The following is a 19,708-nucleotide window of genomic DNA, read 5'->3' on the forward strand; positions in this document are numbered from 1 at the left end:
AACGTCATACTGAATGTGGAAAATTTGAAGGCATTCCCCCTAAAACTGAAACAAGACAATGACTCCTACTTTCACCACTCCTGTTCAACACAATACTAGAAGTCCTAGCCAGGGCAATCAGGAAGTAGAAAGAAATAAACGGCATCCAAATTGAAAAAGAGGAAGTCAAATCATCTCTTCTTGGTGATGATATGATCATACACATAGAAAACCCCAAAGCTTTGGGAAACAAATTCAGTAAATGTTCAGGATACAAAATCAATGTATTAAAAATCAGTAGCATTTCTTTCTTCTTTTTTTTTTTTTTAAGAGACAGGGTCTCACTCTGTCACCCAGGCTGAAGTGCAATGGCACAATCATAGCTCGCTCACTGCAGTCTTGAATCTGGGACTCAAGTGATCCTCCCAAGTAGCTGGGACTACAGGCACATGCCACCATACCTGGTGATATGGCTTGGCTGTGTCCCCACCCAAATCTCATCATGAATTCCCACGTGTTGTGGGATGGACCCAGTGGGAGATAACTGAATCATGGAGGCAGGTCTTTCCTGTGCTGTTCTCATGATAGTGAAGTAAGTCTCACAAGATCTGATGGTTATTATAAGGAGAGTTTCCCTGCACAAGTTTTTTTCCCTTTGCCTGTCACCATCCACGTAAGATGTGACTTGCTCCTCCTTGCCTTACACCACGATTGCAAGGCTTCCCCAGCCATGTGGAACTGTAAGTCCAAATAAATCTCTTTCTTTTGTAAATTACCCAATCTCAGGTATGTCTTTATCAGCAGCATGAAAACAGACTAATAGAGTAAATTGATACCAGCAGAGTGGGGCAATGCTGAAAAGATACCTGAAAATGTGGAAGTGACTTTGGAACTTGGTAACACGCAAAGTTGGAAAAGTTTGGAGGGCTCAAAGAAGACAGGAAAATGTGGGAAAGTTCGGAACTTCCTGGAGACTTCTTGAATGACTTTAACCAAAACCCTGATAGTGATATAGACAATAAGGTCCAGGCTGAGGTGGTCTCAGATGGAGATGAGGAACTTGTTGGGAACTGGAGCAAAGGTGACCACTGTTGTGTTTTAGCAAAGAGATTGGCAGCATTTGGCCCCTGCACTAGAGATTTGTAGAACTTTCAACTTAAGAGAGATGAATGATTTAGGATATCTGGCAGAAGAAATATCTAAGCAGCAAAGCATTCAAGAGGTGGCTTGGGTGCTATTAAAGGCATTCAATTTTATAAGGGAAGCAGAGCACAAAAGTTTGGAAAATTTGCAGCCTGACAATGTGATAGAAAAGAAAAACCCATTTTCTGAGGATAAATTCAAGCTGACTGCAGAAATTTGCATAAGCAACAAGGAGCCGAATGTTAATCCCCAAGACAATGGGGAAAAATGTCTCCAAGACATGTCAGAGATCTTCACAGCAGCCTCTCCCAACACAGGTCCGGAGGCCTAGGAGGAAAACATGGCTTGGTGGGCCAGGCCCAGGGACCCTCTGTTGTTTACAGTCTAGGGACTTTGTCCCTGTGTCCCAGCTGCTCCAGCCATGACTAAAAGTGGTCAAGGTACAGCTCAGGTTGTTGCTTCAGAGGGTAGAAGCCCCAAGCCTTGGCAGCTTCCACGTGGTGTTGAGCCTGTGGGTGCACAGAAGTCAAGAATTTAGGTTTTGGAACCTCCTCCTAGATTTCAGAAGACATATGGAAACACCCGGATACCGAGACAGAAGTTTGCTGTGGGGGCAGGGCCCTCATGGAGAACCTCCACTAGGGCAGTGCAGAAGGGAAATGTGAGGTTGGAGGCCCCACACAGAGTCCCTACTGGGGCACTGCCTAGTGGAGCTGTTAGAAGAGGACCACCATCCTCCAGATCCCAGAATGGTAGATCCACTGACAGCCTGCACCATGCACCTGGAAAAGCTGCAGACAATGCCAGCCTGTGAAATTAGACAGGATGGAGGCTGTACCCTGAAAAACCACAGGGGCAGAGATGCCCAGGACCATAGGAACCCCCTTCTTGCTTCAGAGTGACCTGGATGTGAGACATGGAGTCAAAGGGAATCATTTTGGAGCTTTAAGATTTGACTGCCACCCTGGATTTCGGACTTGCATGGGGCCTGTAGCCTCTTTGTTTTGGCCAATGTCTCCTATTTGGAATGTCTGTACTTACCCAATACCTGTACCCCTGTTGTATCTACAAAGTAACTAGCTTGCTTTTGATTTTACATACTCATAGGCAGAAGGGACTTGCCTTTTCTCAGATGAGACTTTGGACTGTGGACTTCCGTTAATGCTGAAATGAGTTAAGTCTTTGGGGAACTGTTGGGAAGGCATGACTGGTTTTGAAATGTGAGGACATAAGATTTGGGAGGGGTCAGGGGTGGAATAATATGGTTTGGCTCATCCAAATCTCATCTTGAATTCCCACGTGTTGTGGAAGGGGCCTGGTGGGAGGTAATTTAATCATGGGGTCAGGTCTTTCTGTGCTGTAGTAAGTCTCATGAGACCTGATGGTTATTATAAGGGGGAGTTTTCCAGCACAAGCTCTCTTCTCTTGTCTGCCACCATGTGAAATGTGCCTTTCACCTTCCACCATGATTGTGAGGCCTCCCCAGCCACGTAGAACTGTAAGTCCAATAAACCCCATTCTTTTGTAAATTGCCCAGTCTCAGGTATGTCTTATCAGCAGCATGAAAGTGGACTAATGCACCTGGCTAATTTTTTTTTTTTATATTTGGTGGAGATGGGGGTCTCTTTATACTGCCCAGCCTGGTCTTGAACTTCTGGCCCCAGCAATCACCCCATCTCAGCTTCCCAAAGTGCTGGGATTACAGGCATGAGCCACTCCACCCAGCCAGTAGCATTTCTATACACCGATAATGATCAAACTGAGAATAAAATCAAGAACTCAATCCCATTTACAATAGTTATGAAAAATAATGAAATATCTAGGAATACCTTCAAGTAGATAAAAGATCTCTATAATGAGAACGATAAAACGTTGATGAAGGAAATTAAAGAGAACACCACAAAATGGAAAAATACTCCATGCTCATGGATTGGAAGAATTAGTATTGTTAAAATAACCTTTCTACCCAAAGAAGTCTACCAGGTTCAATGCAATTCTTATCAAAATACCAATGGTATTCTTCACAGAAACAGAAAAAAATAGTCCTAAAATGTATATGGAACCACACACACACACACACACACACACACACACAAAGAATAACCAATGCTACCCTTAGTAAAAAGAACAAAACCGAAGGAATCACATTACTTGACTTCAAGGTATACCACAGAGCTATAGTAACCAAAACAGCATGGTATTGGCATAAAAAAAAAACACATGGACCAATGGAACAGAAAAGAGAACCTAGAAAGAAATCAACACACCTACAGTGAACTCATTTTTGAAAAAGATGCCAAGAACATACACTGAAGAAAGGATAGTCTCCTCAATAAAGGGTGCTGGGAAAGCTGGATATTCATATGCAGAAGAATGAAATTAGACCCCTATCTCTTGCCATATACAAAAATCAAATCAAAATGGATTAAAGACTTAAATACCAAGGCTTCAAACTATAAAATTACTAAAAGGAAACATCAGAGAAACTCTCCAGGACATTTCTCTGGGCAAAGATTTCTTGAGTCATACCCTACAAGGAGAGACAAACAAACCAAAAATGGACAGATGGAATCACATCAAGTTAAAAAGTTTCTGCATAGCAAAGAAATTAATAAACAAAGTGAAGAGACAACCAACATAATGGAGGAAAATATCTGCAAACTATCTGATGTGGTCTGGCTCTGTGTCTCCACCCAAATCTTATCTTGAGTTGTAATCCTAATTGTAATCCCCATGTGTTGGGTGAGGGACCTTGTAGGAGGTGATTAAATCATTGGAATGATTCCCACATGCTGTTCTTATGATAGTGAGTGAGTTCTCACAAGATCTGATGGCTTTGTGAGGGGCTTTTCCCCCACTTTGCTCTGCACTTCTCTCATTCTTCTCTCTCCTGCCACCATGTGAAGAAGGATGTGTTTGCTTCCCCTTCTGCCATGATTGTAAGTTTCCTGAGGCCTCCCCAGCCATGTGGAACTGTGAGTCAATTAAACTTCTTTCCTTTATAAATTACCCAGTCCCAGGTGGTTCTTTATAGCAGTGTGAGAATGGACTAACTGGTGCCACAGAGAGTGGGGTACTGCTATAACGATATCTGAAAATGTGGAAGCAACTTTGAAACTGGCTAACAGACAGAGGTTGGAACAGTTTGGAGGGCTGAGAACAAGACAAAAAAAATGTGGGAAAGTTTGGAACTTCCTAGGGACTTACTGAATGGCTTTGAACAAAATGCTCATGGACCTGCTATATGGACAATTAAGTTCAGGCTGAGGTGGACTCAGATGAAGATGAGGAACTTTTTGGGAACTAGAGAAAAGTTGATTCTTGCTATCCTTTAGCAAAAAGACTGATGGCATTTTGCCCTGCCCTAGAGATCTGTGGAACTTTAAACTTGACAGGAATCTGGCAGAACACATTTCTAAGTGGCAAATCATTAAAAAGGAAGCAGAACATAAAAGTTTGGAGAATTTGCAGCCCAACGTGACAGAAAAAAAAAAAATTCTGGGGAGAAATTCAAGCCAGGTGCAGAAATTTGCATAAGTAACAAGGAGCCAAATGTCAGTTACTAAGACAATGGGGAAAAGTTTCTAGGGCATGTCAGAGAGCTTCACAGCAGTCCTTCCCATCACAGACCCCGAGGCCTAGGAAGGAAAAATTGTTTCCTGGGTTGGGTCCAGGGCCCTCTTGCTGTATACAGTCTCAGGACTGTGTCCCAGCCACTCCAGCCATGGCTAAAAGGGGCCACGGTATCACTCAGGATGTTGCTTCAGAGGGTGGAAGCCCCAAGCCTTGGCAGCTTCCACACAGTGTTGGTTCTGTGGGTGCACAGAAGACAAGAACTGAGGTTTGGGAACCTCTCCCTAGGTGTCAGAGGACATAAGGAAATGCTTGGATGTCCAGGTAGAAGTCTGCTGCCAGGGTGGGGCCCTCATGGAGAATCTCTGCTAGGGCAGTGCGGAAGGGAAATGTGGGGTTGGAGCCCCCATACAGAATCCCCACTAGGGCACTGCCTAGTGGAGCTGTGAGAAGAGGGCCACCATCCTCCAGGCCCCAGAATGGTAGATCCACCAACAGCTTGCTCCCTGCATGTGGAAAAGCCATAGACACTCAATGTCAGCCATGAAAGCAGCTAGGGCAGGAGGCTGTACCCTGCAAAGCCACAGCTTCCCAAGGCCATGGGAGCCCACCGTTTGCATCAGCATGAACTGGATGTAAGACATGGAGTCAAAGGAGATCATTGTGGAACTTTAAGGTTCAATGACTGTTCTATTGGATTTCAGACTTCTATGGGGTCTGTAGCCCTTTGTTTTGGCCAATTTTCCCATTCGGAATGGGTGGATTTACCCAATGCCTGTACCCCCATTGAATCTAGGAAGTATCTAACTTGCTTTCTATTTTACAGGCTCACAGGCATAAGGGACTTGCCTTATCTCAGATGAAACTTTGAACTTGAACTTTTGGGTTAATGCTGAAATGAGTTAAGACATTGGGTGACTGTTGGAAAGGCAAGATTGTGTTTTGAAGTGTGAGGTCATGAGATTTGGGAGGAGACAGGGGCAGAATGATATGGTCTGGCTTTGTGTCCCCACCCAAATGTCATCTTGAATTACAATCCCAATTATAATCCCCATGTATTGGGGGAGGGACCTTGTGGGAGGTGATTGAATCACGGGGGAAGTTCTCCTGTGCTATTCTCATGACAGTGAATGAGTTCTCACAAGATCTGATGGTTTTGTGAGGGGCTTTTTCCCACTTCACTCTGTACTTCTCTCATTCTCTCTCCCACTGCCATGTGAAGAAGGATGTGTTTGTTTCCCCTCCCACCATGATTATAAGTTTCCTTTCATAGCAGTGTGGAAACAGACTAATACTCTATCCATCTGACAAGGGATTAATAACCAGAATATATAAGGAGCTCCAACAACTCTATAGGAAAAGACTTAATAATCCAACTTAAAAATGGGAAAAAGATCTAAACAGACATTTCTCAAAAGAATACATACAAATAGGCAAACAAGTATATGAAAAGGTACTCAACATCAGTGAACATCAGAGAAATGAAAATCAAACTACAATAAGTTATCATCTCCCCCATTAAAATGGCTTTTATCCAAAAGACAGGCAATAACAAATGCTGATGAGGATGCAGAGAAGAGGGAACCATTACACACTGCCAGCGAGAATGTAAATTAGTAGAATCACCATGGAGAGCAGTTTGGAGATTCCTCAAGAAACTAGAAATAGAACTACCATACGATCCAGACATCCCACTGCTGGGTATATACCCAAAAGAAAGAAAATCAGTATTTTGAAGAGACATCTGCACTCCCACGTTTATTGCAGCACTATTTACAATAGCCAAAATTTGGAAGCAACCTAAGTGTCCCTCAACAGATGAATGAATAAAGAAAATGCGGTACATATACACAATGGAGTACTATTCAGCCCTAAAAAAAAGAATGAGATCATGTCATTTGCACCAATATGGATGGAGCTGGAGGTCATTACGTAAAGTTAAATAAGCCAGGCACTGAAAGACCACTTTGCATGTTCTCATTTATTTTTGGCAGCTAAAAATTAAAACAACTGGACTCATGGAGATGGAGAGTAGAACAATGGTTACCAGAAGCTGGGAAGGGTAGTGAAGTGTTGGGAGGGATGAAAGTAGGGATGATTAATGGGTATAAAAATATAGTTAGAAAGAGTGAATAAGATCTAGTATTTGGTAGCAAAGCAGGGTGACTACAGTCAACAATAATTTATTGTACATTTAAAAATAACTAAAAGAGTATAACTGGATTATTTGTCACACAAAGAAGGGATAATTGCTTGAGGTGATGAATAGTCAATTTGCCCTAAGGAAATAATTTCACATTGTATGCCTGTATCAAAATATCTCACATATGCCATAAACATATACATCTAATATGTACCCACAAAAATTAAAAATAAAAATAAATAAAAATGAAAATTTTTAAAATTAAACAATTTTAAACAGTATATTGAGTTAAGGAGCTAGGCTCAAAAAGAGTACTTCTCTAATTTTATTTTATTTTTATTTTATTTCATTTTTTTGAGATAGGATCTTGCTTTGTTGACCAGGGTGGAATGCAGTGGCATGATCCCAGCTCACTGCAGCCTCCACTTCCTGGGATCAAGCAATTATCTTATCTCAGCTTCCCGAGTAGCTGAGACTACAGTCTCGCACTGCCACATTCGACTAATTTTGTTTATTTTTTGTAGAGATGAGGTTTCACTATGTTGCCCAGGTGGGTCTCAAGCTCCTGGACTCAAGCTGTCCTCCAACCTCAGCCTTCCAAAGTGCTGGGATTAGAGGTGTAAGCCACTGTACCCCACTGCTACTCTAATTTTATTTATACAAAGTTCACGAACAGGCAAACTCAATCTCTGGTTATTAAAAAAAAAGAAATTATTGTTTCAGGGTGGACACAAGATTGACAGAAAGAGTATGAGAGAAACGTCTGGTATGATGGAAATGTTCCATGTTTGTGAATCTCAATGGGAATACTGGTATACATTTGACAAATGTATATACCTGGTATAACTTCCTTCCTTCCTTCCTTTCTCTTGTTCTTTCCTATTAAGAAAAAAACATGTAAAATTATAACATTTGTCAAAACTCATTTATTAGTACCCTTAACATCCATTTACACTATATAAATTATACCTAAAAAATAGTTAATGTAATTTACCACATTAACAGAATAAAATTTAAAATCCTTTGATTATCTCAGTAGATGCAGAGGAAGCATTTGAAAAAGTACAACACAATTTTTTTAGTAAGAAAATATTTGCAACTTAGCAGTAGAAGAGAACTTCCTGAATGTAATCAATGACATCTACAAAGAACTTTTAAAAATTGTATTTGATGTAAAATGTTAAAACCTTTCCCAGTGAGGTCAGGAATGAAACTAAGGTTTTCATTATCATTATCTATCCTTGTCTGTTCAATATTTACCATATATCCTAGCTAGTGTAGTAAAGCATGAAAAAGAAAAATAAAGAATGTGAAGATTTTTAAAGGAATATACGAAATACTTATTAGAACAGAAAATCCTGACAACTTTTCTTCCAAATATGTACAGACTCCTGAGAGATTTCTACTATGAAACAGGATGGAGTAACAGACACAAAATTTACTATCTAAACTGAAACAAGTAAAAATATGAGCAAAATATATGAAATAATAATTTTCAAGGCATTGGAAAAAGCACAAAGGACAGTAATGCCTGAGATGTGGTAAAGAAATGAGGTAAGCCCTATTCTCACAGATTACTACCAGGAGAATATTTTCAGGCCACAGCACAGAAATAGAGAACTCAGTTTATGCATGTAGTCTCTCTGAGAAGATGAAGCTGGGAATCTGCAGAGATCAAGGCAGTGAGAATTTAAAGGACAGAGACTAGACAGGAGAGATCTCAGAGAGTACCGGAGATCTACAGAGGATCCGCCTTTAGTCTTTAGCAGAGCAGTTATCAATACATGAACGAGAGGAAACTATCTGAAGCTGTGAAAAGAACCACCCAAAAGGATTAGAGAAAACAGTACTTAAGGCTGACACAGATCTAGGAATATTTCCTCTTCCCACTAGCCAAAATGTAAACCCTCTTAATTCACTAGGCATTGGGTAGAATGCCTGAGAAGTGTATTGTTTCACTAGTGGGGAAGAATTAGCCCTAGACTAACTGCTACTCTAGTCTTGTTTAACAAAGCACAAGAGCAAAAATTAAAAGGATAAAGCAGATTTCATGTAACTGAAGTATCACGAAGAAAACTATACAGAGCACTTCATAATTAAATTGCTTAAAATCAGTGATACAGAGAAAAAATCTTAAAAGAGTCAGAGGAAAAAAGACACCTTATATAGAGGAACAAAGATAAGAATTACATCAGACTTCTCATCAGAAAAATGCAAGCCAGAAGACAGTAGTGCAACATCTTTAAAGACCTGACAGAAAAAAATGTGAACCTAGAGTTCTATATCCAAATATCTTTCAAAAATGAACACAAAATAGGACATTGAAATGCTGAAAGAATTCATTAACTGCAGAACCACACAATAAGAAATGTTAAAGTCATTCAGAAAGAAGAAAAATGACACCATATGTAAATCTGGAGTTATACAAAGAATGAAGAGCATTAGAACTGGTAACTACATGAGAATAATAGTTAATTTTATGTGTCAATTTTACTGTGCTAAGGGAAACTCTGATTGCTAGTAAATAGTTTTTCTGGATGTGTCTGTGAGGATGTTTCTGGAAGAGATTAGCATTTGAATCAGTAGACCAAGAAAGAAGATCACCTTCCTTCTCTAATGACAATAGCCTTTTTGTTACCTAGAGACCTTTGTATTGGTTTTTTTCTGTAATTGGGAGCAAAAAAGGGGCCCAACATAAATACTAAAGGTCAAAACACAACATGTGAATATAATAATATTCATTGACTCTAATTTTAGGCCTCTGCATTGATAGGATGTAAATCACTTTTTCAATGAAAAAATTTAAGGCTCACAGGAGACAACCAAAATGTGTATATTTTATCCATTGTTTATTCTGTAGTTTTCCTAACTGACATGGTCAAACCAACTTTTAAAATGGGCAAGAGTCTTGAATACAAACTTTCACAAAGAAGATGTCCAAATTAACAACAAACACATGAAAAGGTGCTAAATTTCTTGGGGTTTTTTGTTTGTTTGTTTTTGCCTAAAGGATGTTTTTATTTTATTTTTTTTATTTTACTTTAAGTTCTGGGATGCATGTGCCAAATGTGTGGGTTTGTTACATAGGTATACATATGCTATAGTGGTTTGCTGCACCTATCGACCCGTCATCTAGGTTTTAAGCCCCACATGCATTAGGTCTTTGTCCTAATGCTCTCTCTCCCCTTGCGCCCCACCCCTCAACAGGCCCTGGTGTGTGATGTCCCCTTCCCTGTGTCCACGTGTTGTCATTGTTTAACTCCCACTTATTAGTGGGAACACGTGGTGTTTGGTTTTCTGTTCCTGTGTTAGTTTGCTGAGGATAATGGTTTCCAGCTTCATTCATGTCCCTGCAAAGGACATGCACTCATTATTTTTTATGGCTCCATAGTATTCCATAGTATGTATGTGCCACATTTTCTTTATCCAGTCTATCACTGATGGGCATTTGGGTTTGTTCCAAGTATTTCCTATTGTAAATAGTGCTGCAATAAACATACTTGTGCATCTGTCTTTATAGTAAAATAATTTATAATCCTTTGGGTATATACCCATTAATGGGATTGCTGGGTCAAATGACATTTCTGGTTTTAGATCCTTGAGGCATCACCACACTGTCTTCCACAATCATTGAACTAATTTACACTCCCACCAACAATATAAAAGTGTTCCTATTTCTCCACATCCTCACCAGCAAAGTTGTTTCCTGACTTTTTAATGGTCACCATTCTAACTGGCATGAGATAGCATCTCATTGTGGTTTTGATTTGCATTTCTCTAATGACCAGTGATGATGAGCTTTTTTGCATATGCTTGTTGTCTTCTTTGAGAAGTGTCTGTTCATATCCTTTGCCCACTTTTTGATGGGATTGTTTGGTTTTTTCTTGTAGATTTATTTAAGTTCTTTGTAGATTCTGGATATTAGACCTTTGTCAGATAGATAGATTTCAAAAATTTTCTCCAAATCTCTAGGTTGCCTGTTCACTTTCATGACAGTTTCTTTTGCTGAGCAGACGCTCTTTAGATCACATTTGTCTTTAATTAGATCACATTTGTCAATTTTGGCTTTTGTCACAATTGCTTTTGGTGTGTTAGTCTTGAAGTCTTTGCCCATGCCTATGTCCTGAATGGTATTGCCTAGGTTTTCTTCTAGGATTTTCATGGTTTTAGGATTTTAAATATAAGTCTTTAACCCATCTTGAGTTAATTTTTGTATCAGGTGTAAGGAAGGGGTCCAGTTTCTGTTTACTGCATATGGCTAGCCAGTTTTCACAGCAGAAAAGGTGCTAAATTTCATTCATCATTAGGAAAATCCAAAATAAAACACAATGAGATGTTAAGTTAATGTTAATAATATGAAGCCGTAGGAATTCTCATACACTGTTGGCAGTAGAGTAAACTGGTACACCACTTTGGAAAACAGTTTGGCATTTAATCCTGAGTTGAATTTATGCATAACCTACAAATTAGCAATTCTATTCCTGGCACTCAAATGGGTTATGCTTCATGAATAAATAAATCCCCAAATGAGAGTAGTTACATGAGTATGTGACCCATGCAATTGCACAGGGCCTTGGACTTAGAAGGACCCTGTGCTTAGTTTAATTATCTGCTATAGTTGTCTTGAAATTCTTAATAAATGTTGAACAACAGACTTAACATTTTCATTTTGCAGAAAGACCCACAAATATTCAGCTGGCCCTGTTTCTAAGCATATAACTAACAGAAATGTGTACACCAAGGGAAATACAGAGGTGTGCCTATACAACAAAACTAGAAACAACTCATGTTATTCAACAATAGACTGAACAAATTGTGGAATATTCATAACATGAAACACTATACAGCAATGAAAATTAATGAAGTATAGCTGTATGCAACTACATTATTAACCTCACAAGCATAATGTCAAGAAAAAGACGAATCTACATGTATTTTAGAATCATCTTGCCAATTTCACACAAATATATATGCACACACAATTGTTGAGAGGTCGTTTGCAAGTTGTCATATCCCTCATTCCTGCTTTGAGAAATGTAGGAGCATACAGATGGAACTCTCCTTCACCTACATTCCTGAGTGAGGTCCATGTAAAGAGCCCTACCATCACCACCTGTTCCCTGACAAATTATGAACATGTAACATGAACAAAAAATAAACCTTTGGTCTTCTAAACTACTGAGATTTCAGAAATTATTTATTGCTGCAGCATTATCCAGCCAAATCTGACTAGTGTACAAATTCATCTAATGACCAAATAAGATTATCAATCTTTTTAAATCCATCCTAGAAATATTTATTTTTTTATCTTGTTCACTTGCTACAAGAATAAAGTCCTATGGCATCTAGTATTCATCTGATAGAAAAATGTTCCCTTTTATTTTCCTAAAATAATTTTCATCATGCTTTAAAAAGTTCCCCTTAGTTCTAGTATTCTTGACTTTGGTGAACAAGTCTACTCAGACTCTTCATACACTTTACAATTTTAATGACTCTGATCATACCCACCATTTACCTTTTCATTTCTATATTAAAGTTTCTTAATCTCAGATATAACTTTGCACATAAAATCTCCATGCCTTTGATTATTGTACCAACTTTCTTTTCCTCAAACACTTTAGGTCCAGTGTCTCCAGGACCACCAAATACAGTTATATGTTTTACATAAAACAACAAAGGCTCCCAGACAAGGAGATGAGTTTGTCTTTATCTACTAGTTATGTTACACATCCTCACATGAAACTATGGCAGGAGGATTGTAAACCATTTTCTTTAAACCAATTTACCACTTTCTCTTCTAGCCAAGTAAAACTTAGGGGTAGATCTGCCTAGAGAGGGTTTTTTTTTTTTTTTTTTTTTGAGATGGAGTTTGGAGTTTCACTCTTGCTGGAGTGCAATGGCACAATCTCACCTCACCACAACCTCCACCTCATGGGTTCAAGCGATTCTCCTGCCTCAGCCTCCCAAGTAGCTGGGATTACAGGCATACACCACCACACCCAGCTAATTTTGGATTTTTAGTAGAGATGGAGTTTCTCCACATCGGTCAAGCTGGTCTTGAACTCCCGACCTCAGGTTATCTGCCCACCTCAGCCTCCCAAAGTGCTGGGATTACAAGTGTAAGCCACTGCGCCTGGCCTTTTTTTATTTTTATTTTATTTATTTTATTTATTTTATTTTTTTTTTTGAGACAGAGTCTCGCTCTGTTGCCCAGGCTGGAGTGCAGTGGCATGATCTTGGCTCACTGCAACCTCCGCCTCCCAGGTTCAAGCGATTCTCCTGCCTCAGCCTCCTGATTAGTTGCAATTACAGGCACATGCCACCACGCCCAGCTAATTTTTTTGTATTTTTAGTAGAAATGGGGTTTCACCATATTGGCCAGGCTGGTCTTGAACTCCTCACCTTGTCATCTGCCCACCTCGGCCTCCCAAAGTCCTGGGATTACAGGTACGAGCCACCACACCTGGCTAGGGTGTTTTTCTAATGCTTTTTTATAGACTAATAGAGTTTCTGAGTTTGCCTATTGCTCAAAGTATTCTGCACCCCAGGTACTAAGACAATAAGGTTTGCTTTGGTTCTGCTTTGTTTTGGCTACCATTCTTACACTTCCTTTTGGGGCCTCAACAGTTTATTGCCAAGATCAGCTTCCTGAGTCTATTGGCCTAATGCCTTGTGGTTAGAAGTAGAGTTAAAATGCTTTGTCCCTCTGTATATTACATAGCTATCACACACTACTTTCAAAGCCACTTACTTTGACTTAGTTGTATAATAATTTCCTGAACTTGAGCAGGAAGAGTTAGGGGACCACTCAGAACTTCTTAGAGGCTTTCTGCCCTCCCCCTATTTCCCTCGTAAATAAAATAAAATTTTAAAATTAGACTGGGATTTCTTAAAATAAGTAAATGAAAATAGAAGAAACTCTTAATATAATGTATTCTTACATTATTCCCTTTCCTTACTGGTCATTAAAAGTATTTATAACAACTAATTCAATTATTTTTAAATGCCAAGAGTATGAAATCATTATAGTGATATCAAACTTTAAAACAATAATTGTAAAATGATGAGTGTTGTTATTCCCTTATCCTACATTCCTGAATAAGCTTGCTGTTGGAGAGGCTCTTTCAAGTGTTGCAGCATATACATCATCACCAGATGTTAGTACAGGAGCATGAATCAAGACTATGCCAAACAGGGTGATTTAAGAATAACTGCTACCCCGAATTTCTACAACCTCAGATGCTCAAGCCAGTATTTAACTCAATTCAATACACATGTTTTTATATCTGCTTTGTGCCAGCACTTTGGGGTATTCAAAAATAAATCACAACTGAAAAATTAGAGCCTCTCATCCAAGACGTCACAAACCAATGGAATTTTAAAATGTAGACTGATTGTTGCTACAGGAAAGGAGTTTTGAAAGAGGAATGAAAAAACTTGAGAAGGCTAGAAGGAAAAGAGCTAGTGGGAGGAAGAGACCAGCTCTGAGCCTATCTTTGACAGGAAGAGAAGTGGGCGTAGACACCTGTGAAGGCATGATACAATAAAGTGAGCCTGTGACTGAATCAGGTTACACAGCGGTGGAGGGGTGGAGAAAGACACACGCTGCAAGATAAAATTAGAAAAGAAGGCTTCTTTCTTACCCTGGAGTTCATAGCAATAACATATTAAATAATCTGAATAGATTATAAATCTCCCAATAACCCTGTGAGAAAGATGCTAATATGTTCCCTATTTTATTGACAAATAAACTAAGGAACAAAAATGTTAAGCAACTTTCTCAAAGTCACATAACTGGAATTTTGAGAGACCCAGGATAACAAAATCCAAAACCTAGGCATTTAACCATATAATATTATACCCATTATTATCCAAGGAGAGATCCAATATAAAGAAAAAAGTTGTTTAATACATTTAGGTATAGTTTATATGCAATAAGAAAAAATATTTCAATATCATAATCCCTCGCTTTTCTAGGTTCTCACTTACATAGTCCTCTACACTACGCAGTATATATGAAAGAAAAAGTGGTCTTACGTATGAAATACAAGCACATGTTAAAAAGCAAACTAATGTTTAGTATGTCTTTTAATTATTATTTATTCATAATAACTAGATGGAAACACCTAGTAATGAACAAGGACAGCAGAAAACTAGAGGGAACTGGCTCTAGCAGAGCTTCCTGGAAGATATTTTCCAAGACTAATTTCCCTCATCTTTGTTCCATATGAGGAGCAGGAAGGCTTTAGGTTTAGTGATTCTGCCACAGATCACCTGCTGCTATCCTCTATACTTCCTTGTAGAAATACTGATTCAGAAACATGAGGTATTCATTTGTTGTTATTCCTTTTCTATGCCTTTGAACAGAAATCAATTATTGGCTAAGTTACATGAGTATCACAGAGCACACCAACTATTGTTACCTACATGTATGGTCTACAGATAGAACAGATCATAATTTCCAGTGCAGTAATATTTGGATGGGCAGTGCTGTCATATGTCACATCCTTTCTTTTTAACTTAGTCTGTTAATAGCTCCACTGGAAGAGAATACTCTTCCAACTTAGACAGTAAAAGGTAAGAATTATCTTATATACTAATGATCTGCCCATAGAAAAGGCTCTGAGTAGATAACTAACCCTGGTTTTTAATTTCTGTCAGTAAGGATTGCAAGTAAATTGTCCTGAAATCAAAGCTATTTTTTTAATGTCCCACACCTGTTCCTTATCTTATGTTAAAAATTCCACGAAACAAAAAACAATGCATTTTGTTAAAGTATACATTTTAGAAACAGGTTATCTTAGAATATATGAAAAGAAATTTTGTGACTCAAAATTAGAGATGCCTAAGGTGTTTTTGTTGTTGTTGTTGTTGTTGTTTTGAGACAGAGTCTCAGTCTATCACTCAGGCTGAAGTGCAATGGCATGATCTCAGCTCACTGCAACCTCCCCCTCCCGGGTTCAAGCAATTCCCCTGCTTCAGCCTCCCAAGTAGCTGGGATTACAGGATTACATCACCACACCTAGCTAATTTTTGTATTTTTAGTAGAGATGGGGTTTCACCATGTTGGCCAGGCTAGTCTCGAACTCCTGGCCTCAATCGATCCACCCACCTCAGCCTCCCGAAGTGCTGGGATTACAGGCATAAGCCACCACACCCAGCCTCCTAAGGTGTTTTATTGTGATTTTTTTTAACTGGCTAAGGTGTGCCTTTGGTTTTACTTGCTTTTTAAAATACATACACACACTATATACATATTGAAATATATATATGAAATACATATATATACATAAAATACATATATATATATATAATTCTTTTTAATAGCTGAATAGCATTCCAGGGTGTATACGTACTACATTTTCTTTATCTAAATCCATCACTGATGGACATACAGGTTGGTTCCATGTCTTTGCTATTGTGAATGGTGCTGCAATAAACATGCAAGTCCAGGTGTCCTTTTGTTAGAATAATTTATTATAGATATAGATAGATATACACATATATATCCCACAGCATCCAGTGGCAGGCATTTCTTTCCCCTTATTGGTTTGTTTGATCTACCTCTTGTAAGAATCTATCTGGATTGTGAATCGGAAAACATTCTTTAGGTTCAGCGCTATGCCTGAGAGAAGGGAATACTAATGTAGCTGAGCTAATCAGAAGCCTCCACAAGTTTATACAGCTTTAGAGGAAAAGCTAAAGAATAAGATTAGCTAAGAAGGCTGTTTACAAATGTTTAAATTCCATTTAAGAAAAACTCTAGGTTTATTTTAATAGAACAATATATGCCCACTAAAATGTTGCTCTCTGGTTTTTTGTTTTTTGTTTGTTTGTTTTTGAGACAGAGTCTCATTCTGTTGCCCAGGCTGGAGTGCAATGGCGCTATCCCAGCTCACTGCAGTCCCCACCTCCCAGGTTCAAACAATTCTCCTGCCTCAGCCTCCCGAGTAGCTGGGACTACAGGCAGGCGCAACCATGCCTGGCTAATTTTTGTCTGTCTCTAACTCCTGGACTCACATGATCCACCCACCTCAGCCTCCCAAAGTGTTGACATTAAAAGTGTGAAAGGTGCGCCTGGCCTACTCTCAGTATTTTAGAAAGCAATTCAAATTAAATTAAATTAAATTTATATTAACGTAAAAAAAGGTCTTTTTTATTTCATTTCCTCCACGAAACATAATTTTTTTTAATTTTAGATTTGGGGGTACTTATGCAGGTTTGTTACCTGGGTATACTGTGTGATGCTGAAGTTTGGGCTTCTAATAATCCCATTACCCATACAGTGAACAAAGTACCCAATAGGTAGTTTTTCAGCCCTTGCCCCACTCTCTACCTCCCCACTTTTGGAGTCCCCAGTGTCTATTGTTCCCATCTTTATGTCAATTGTGTACCCAATATTTAGCTCTAACTTATAAATAAGAACATGTGATATTTGGTTTTCTGTTTCTGCATTAATTTGCTTAGGATAAGGGCCTCCAGCTGCATCCATGTTGCCACAAAGAACATGATTATAGCTGAATATCAGTATTCCATGTGTGTATATGTACCACATTTCCTTTATGTATTCTATCATTGATGAGCATCTAGCTTGGCTCCATGTGTTTGCTATTGTGAATGGTGCTGCAATAAACATATGAGTGCAGGTGTCTTTTTGGTAAAATAACTTATTTTCCCTTGGGTATGTACGCAATAATGGGATTGCTGCGTTGGATGGCGATTCTATTTTCAGTTCTTTCAGAAATCTTCACACTGTTTTCCACAAGGGCTAAACTAATTTACATTTTCACCAATAGTGTATTAGCGTTCCCTTTTCTCCACAACCTCACCAACACTTGTTATTATTTGACTTTTTAATATAGTCATTCTGACTGGTGTGACATGGTATCTCACTGTGGTTTTGACTTGTATTTCTGTGATGATTAGGTTTTACTTGCTTTTGAGTAGAGTTTAGAAAAAGTTTATGACTCATAGCAAAGTATGATAGGAAGAGAAAAGGAAAATATAGGGAGATTTGTAGACCATGGTAAGGAATTTTGTTTGTTTTGCAGTGTGGTGATGTGGAGTATTTAGCTGACTTTGAGGAGAAAAAAGAAAAAAATAATTTCAAACATTGTAGGTATTATAAATATTACAGTATTGCTAGCACCATATAATGTTTACTTCCATAAAGATTATACCAATTTGATAGGTCGTTGGATGGGGTCAAAATAAATAAATAAATAAATATATAAAAATAATGTCAGTGCATAGCAGTTTGCTCTTAATAATTTTTGTTGAATAAACTGAATGAATGAAAAGATATATTTTTTAAATTCCATAATTAAAAAGTTTAAATGTGGAAAAGGTAGAACTCTCATGTATTGCTGATGGGATTGCAAATTAGTGAAACCACATTGAAAAACAGTTTGGCAGTTCTCAAGAAGTTAAACAGAGTTACCATATAAACCAGCAATTCCACTCCTAGATATATGCCCAAGAGAAATGGAAACAGATGTCTACACAAAAACCTGTACACAAATGTTCATAGCAGCATTATTCAAAATAGCCAAAATACGGGAAAAACCCAAATATCCAACAATCAACTCATGAACAGATAAATAAAATATGATATATTCATACAAAAGAATAATATCCAGTCATAAAAAAGAATTAAGTACCGATACATGCTACATGGATGAAGCTTGAAAACACTATGTTGGTGAAAGAAGCTAGTCACAAAAGGCCACATAATAATGTAGGATTCCATTTATATAAAATGTTTAAAATAGTCCAAGTGTGGTGGCTCATGCCTGTAATCCCAGCACTTTGGGAGGCCAAGGCAGGCAGACGGCTTGAGCTCAGGAGTTAGAGACCAAACTGGGCAACATGGTGAAACCCCATCTCTACCAAAAAATATAAAAATTAGACTGGCAAGGTGGCACACACCTGTAGCCCAGCTACTTGGGAGGCTTTGGTGGGAGGGTTACTTGAGCCTGGGAGGCAGAGGGTGCAGTGAGCCGAGATCACACCATTGAACTCCAGCCTGGCAACAGAGTGTGACCCTGTCTCAAAAAAAAAAAAAAAAAAAAAAGTTTTAAATAGGCAAATCCATACATACAATGTCAGGACTTAGAAAACAATACCCCCAAAGTACAGTACCTTGGCATGCTGCATCCTTTAAATTGAAGCACTTTGGGAGGACCCCAGAAGCAGACTCTTTCTAAACTTATTCTCCTGCCCTCCTTTCTCCTCCTTTCCTCCTCTAAGGTAGGTCATAGAAACTAGAACTAGAACCCTATTGAGAGGTGACAACGTGCTAGCAGCCCTCACTCGCTCTTGGGGCCTCCTTGGCCTCGGCGTCTGCTCTGGCAGTGTTTGAGGAGCCCTTCACCCTGCTGCTGCGCTATGAGGGCCCCTCTCTGGGGCTGGTTGAGGCTGGAGCCGGCTCCCTCTGCTCACAGGGAAGTGTGAAGAGAGAGGCGCAGGCGGGAGCTGGGGCTGCGTGCGGTGCTCACAGGCCAGTGCGGGTTCCAGGTGAGCGCAGGCTTGGCAAGCCCCGCACTCAGGGCAGCGGGCTGATGCCTGCTGGGCTTGATCAGAGGCTGAATCCCATGCATGGACCGCCATTCCCTCTTCACGGGATGATTGGCCACAATACCAGGTCTCCATCTCTTTCTCGCTTCCCCTCTTTTCCTCTTGATTGTCTGGGACGAGCTCCCTCTGGGCTGCCGGAGTGCCCAGACTAGGTGCCGCAAAGTCCCACAGTGAATGCCAGTGAGAGGTGAAGCCGATTGGGCTTCTGGGACAGGTGGGGACTTGCAGAACTTTTCTGTCTAGCCAAAGGATTGTAAATGCATCAATCAGCATTCTGTGTCTAGCTAAAGGTTT

The 19,708-nt window shown here is 39.3% G+C and overlaps 1 protein-coding gene across 14 annotated transcripts in view; it reads right to left on the bottom strand.

Moving 5' to 3' along the window:
* The window catches only part of DLG2 (discs large MAGUK scaffold protein 2), a 2,168,441-nt gene that overhangs the window by 2,057,261 nt on the left and 91,472 nt on the right, over positions 1-19,708 (bottom strand). For 6 of the 14 annotated variants that reach the window (XM_063783332.1, XM_063783324.1, XM_063783325.1 and 3 more), the window contains one exon: positions 7,676-7,717. The exons of the other annotated variants lie outside the window; for them this stretch is intronic. In XM_063783332.1, coding sequence (XP_063639402.1) covers positions 7,676-7,717 — 42 coding nt within the window. The remainder of the gene's footprint in view (positions 1-7,675; positions 7,718-19,708) is intronic. 14 annotated transcript variants of the gene reach the window in all.

This window comes from Pan troglodytes, chromosome 9, assembly GCF_028858775.2.
Source record: "Pan troglodytes isolate AG18354 chromosome 9, NHGRI_mPanTro3-v2.0_pri, whole genome shotgun sequence".
Taxonomy (NCBI): domain Eukaryota; kingdom Metazoa; phylum Chordata; class Mammalia; order Primates; family Hominidae; genus Pan; species Pan troglodytes.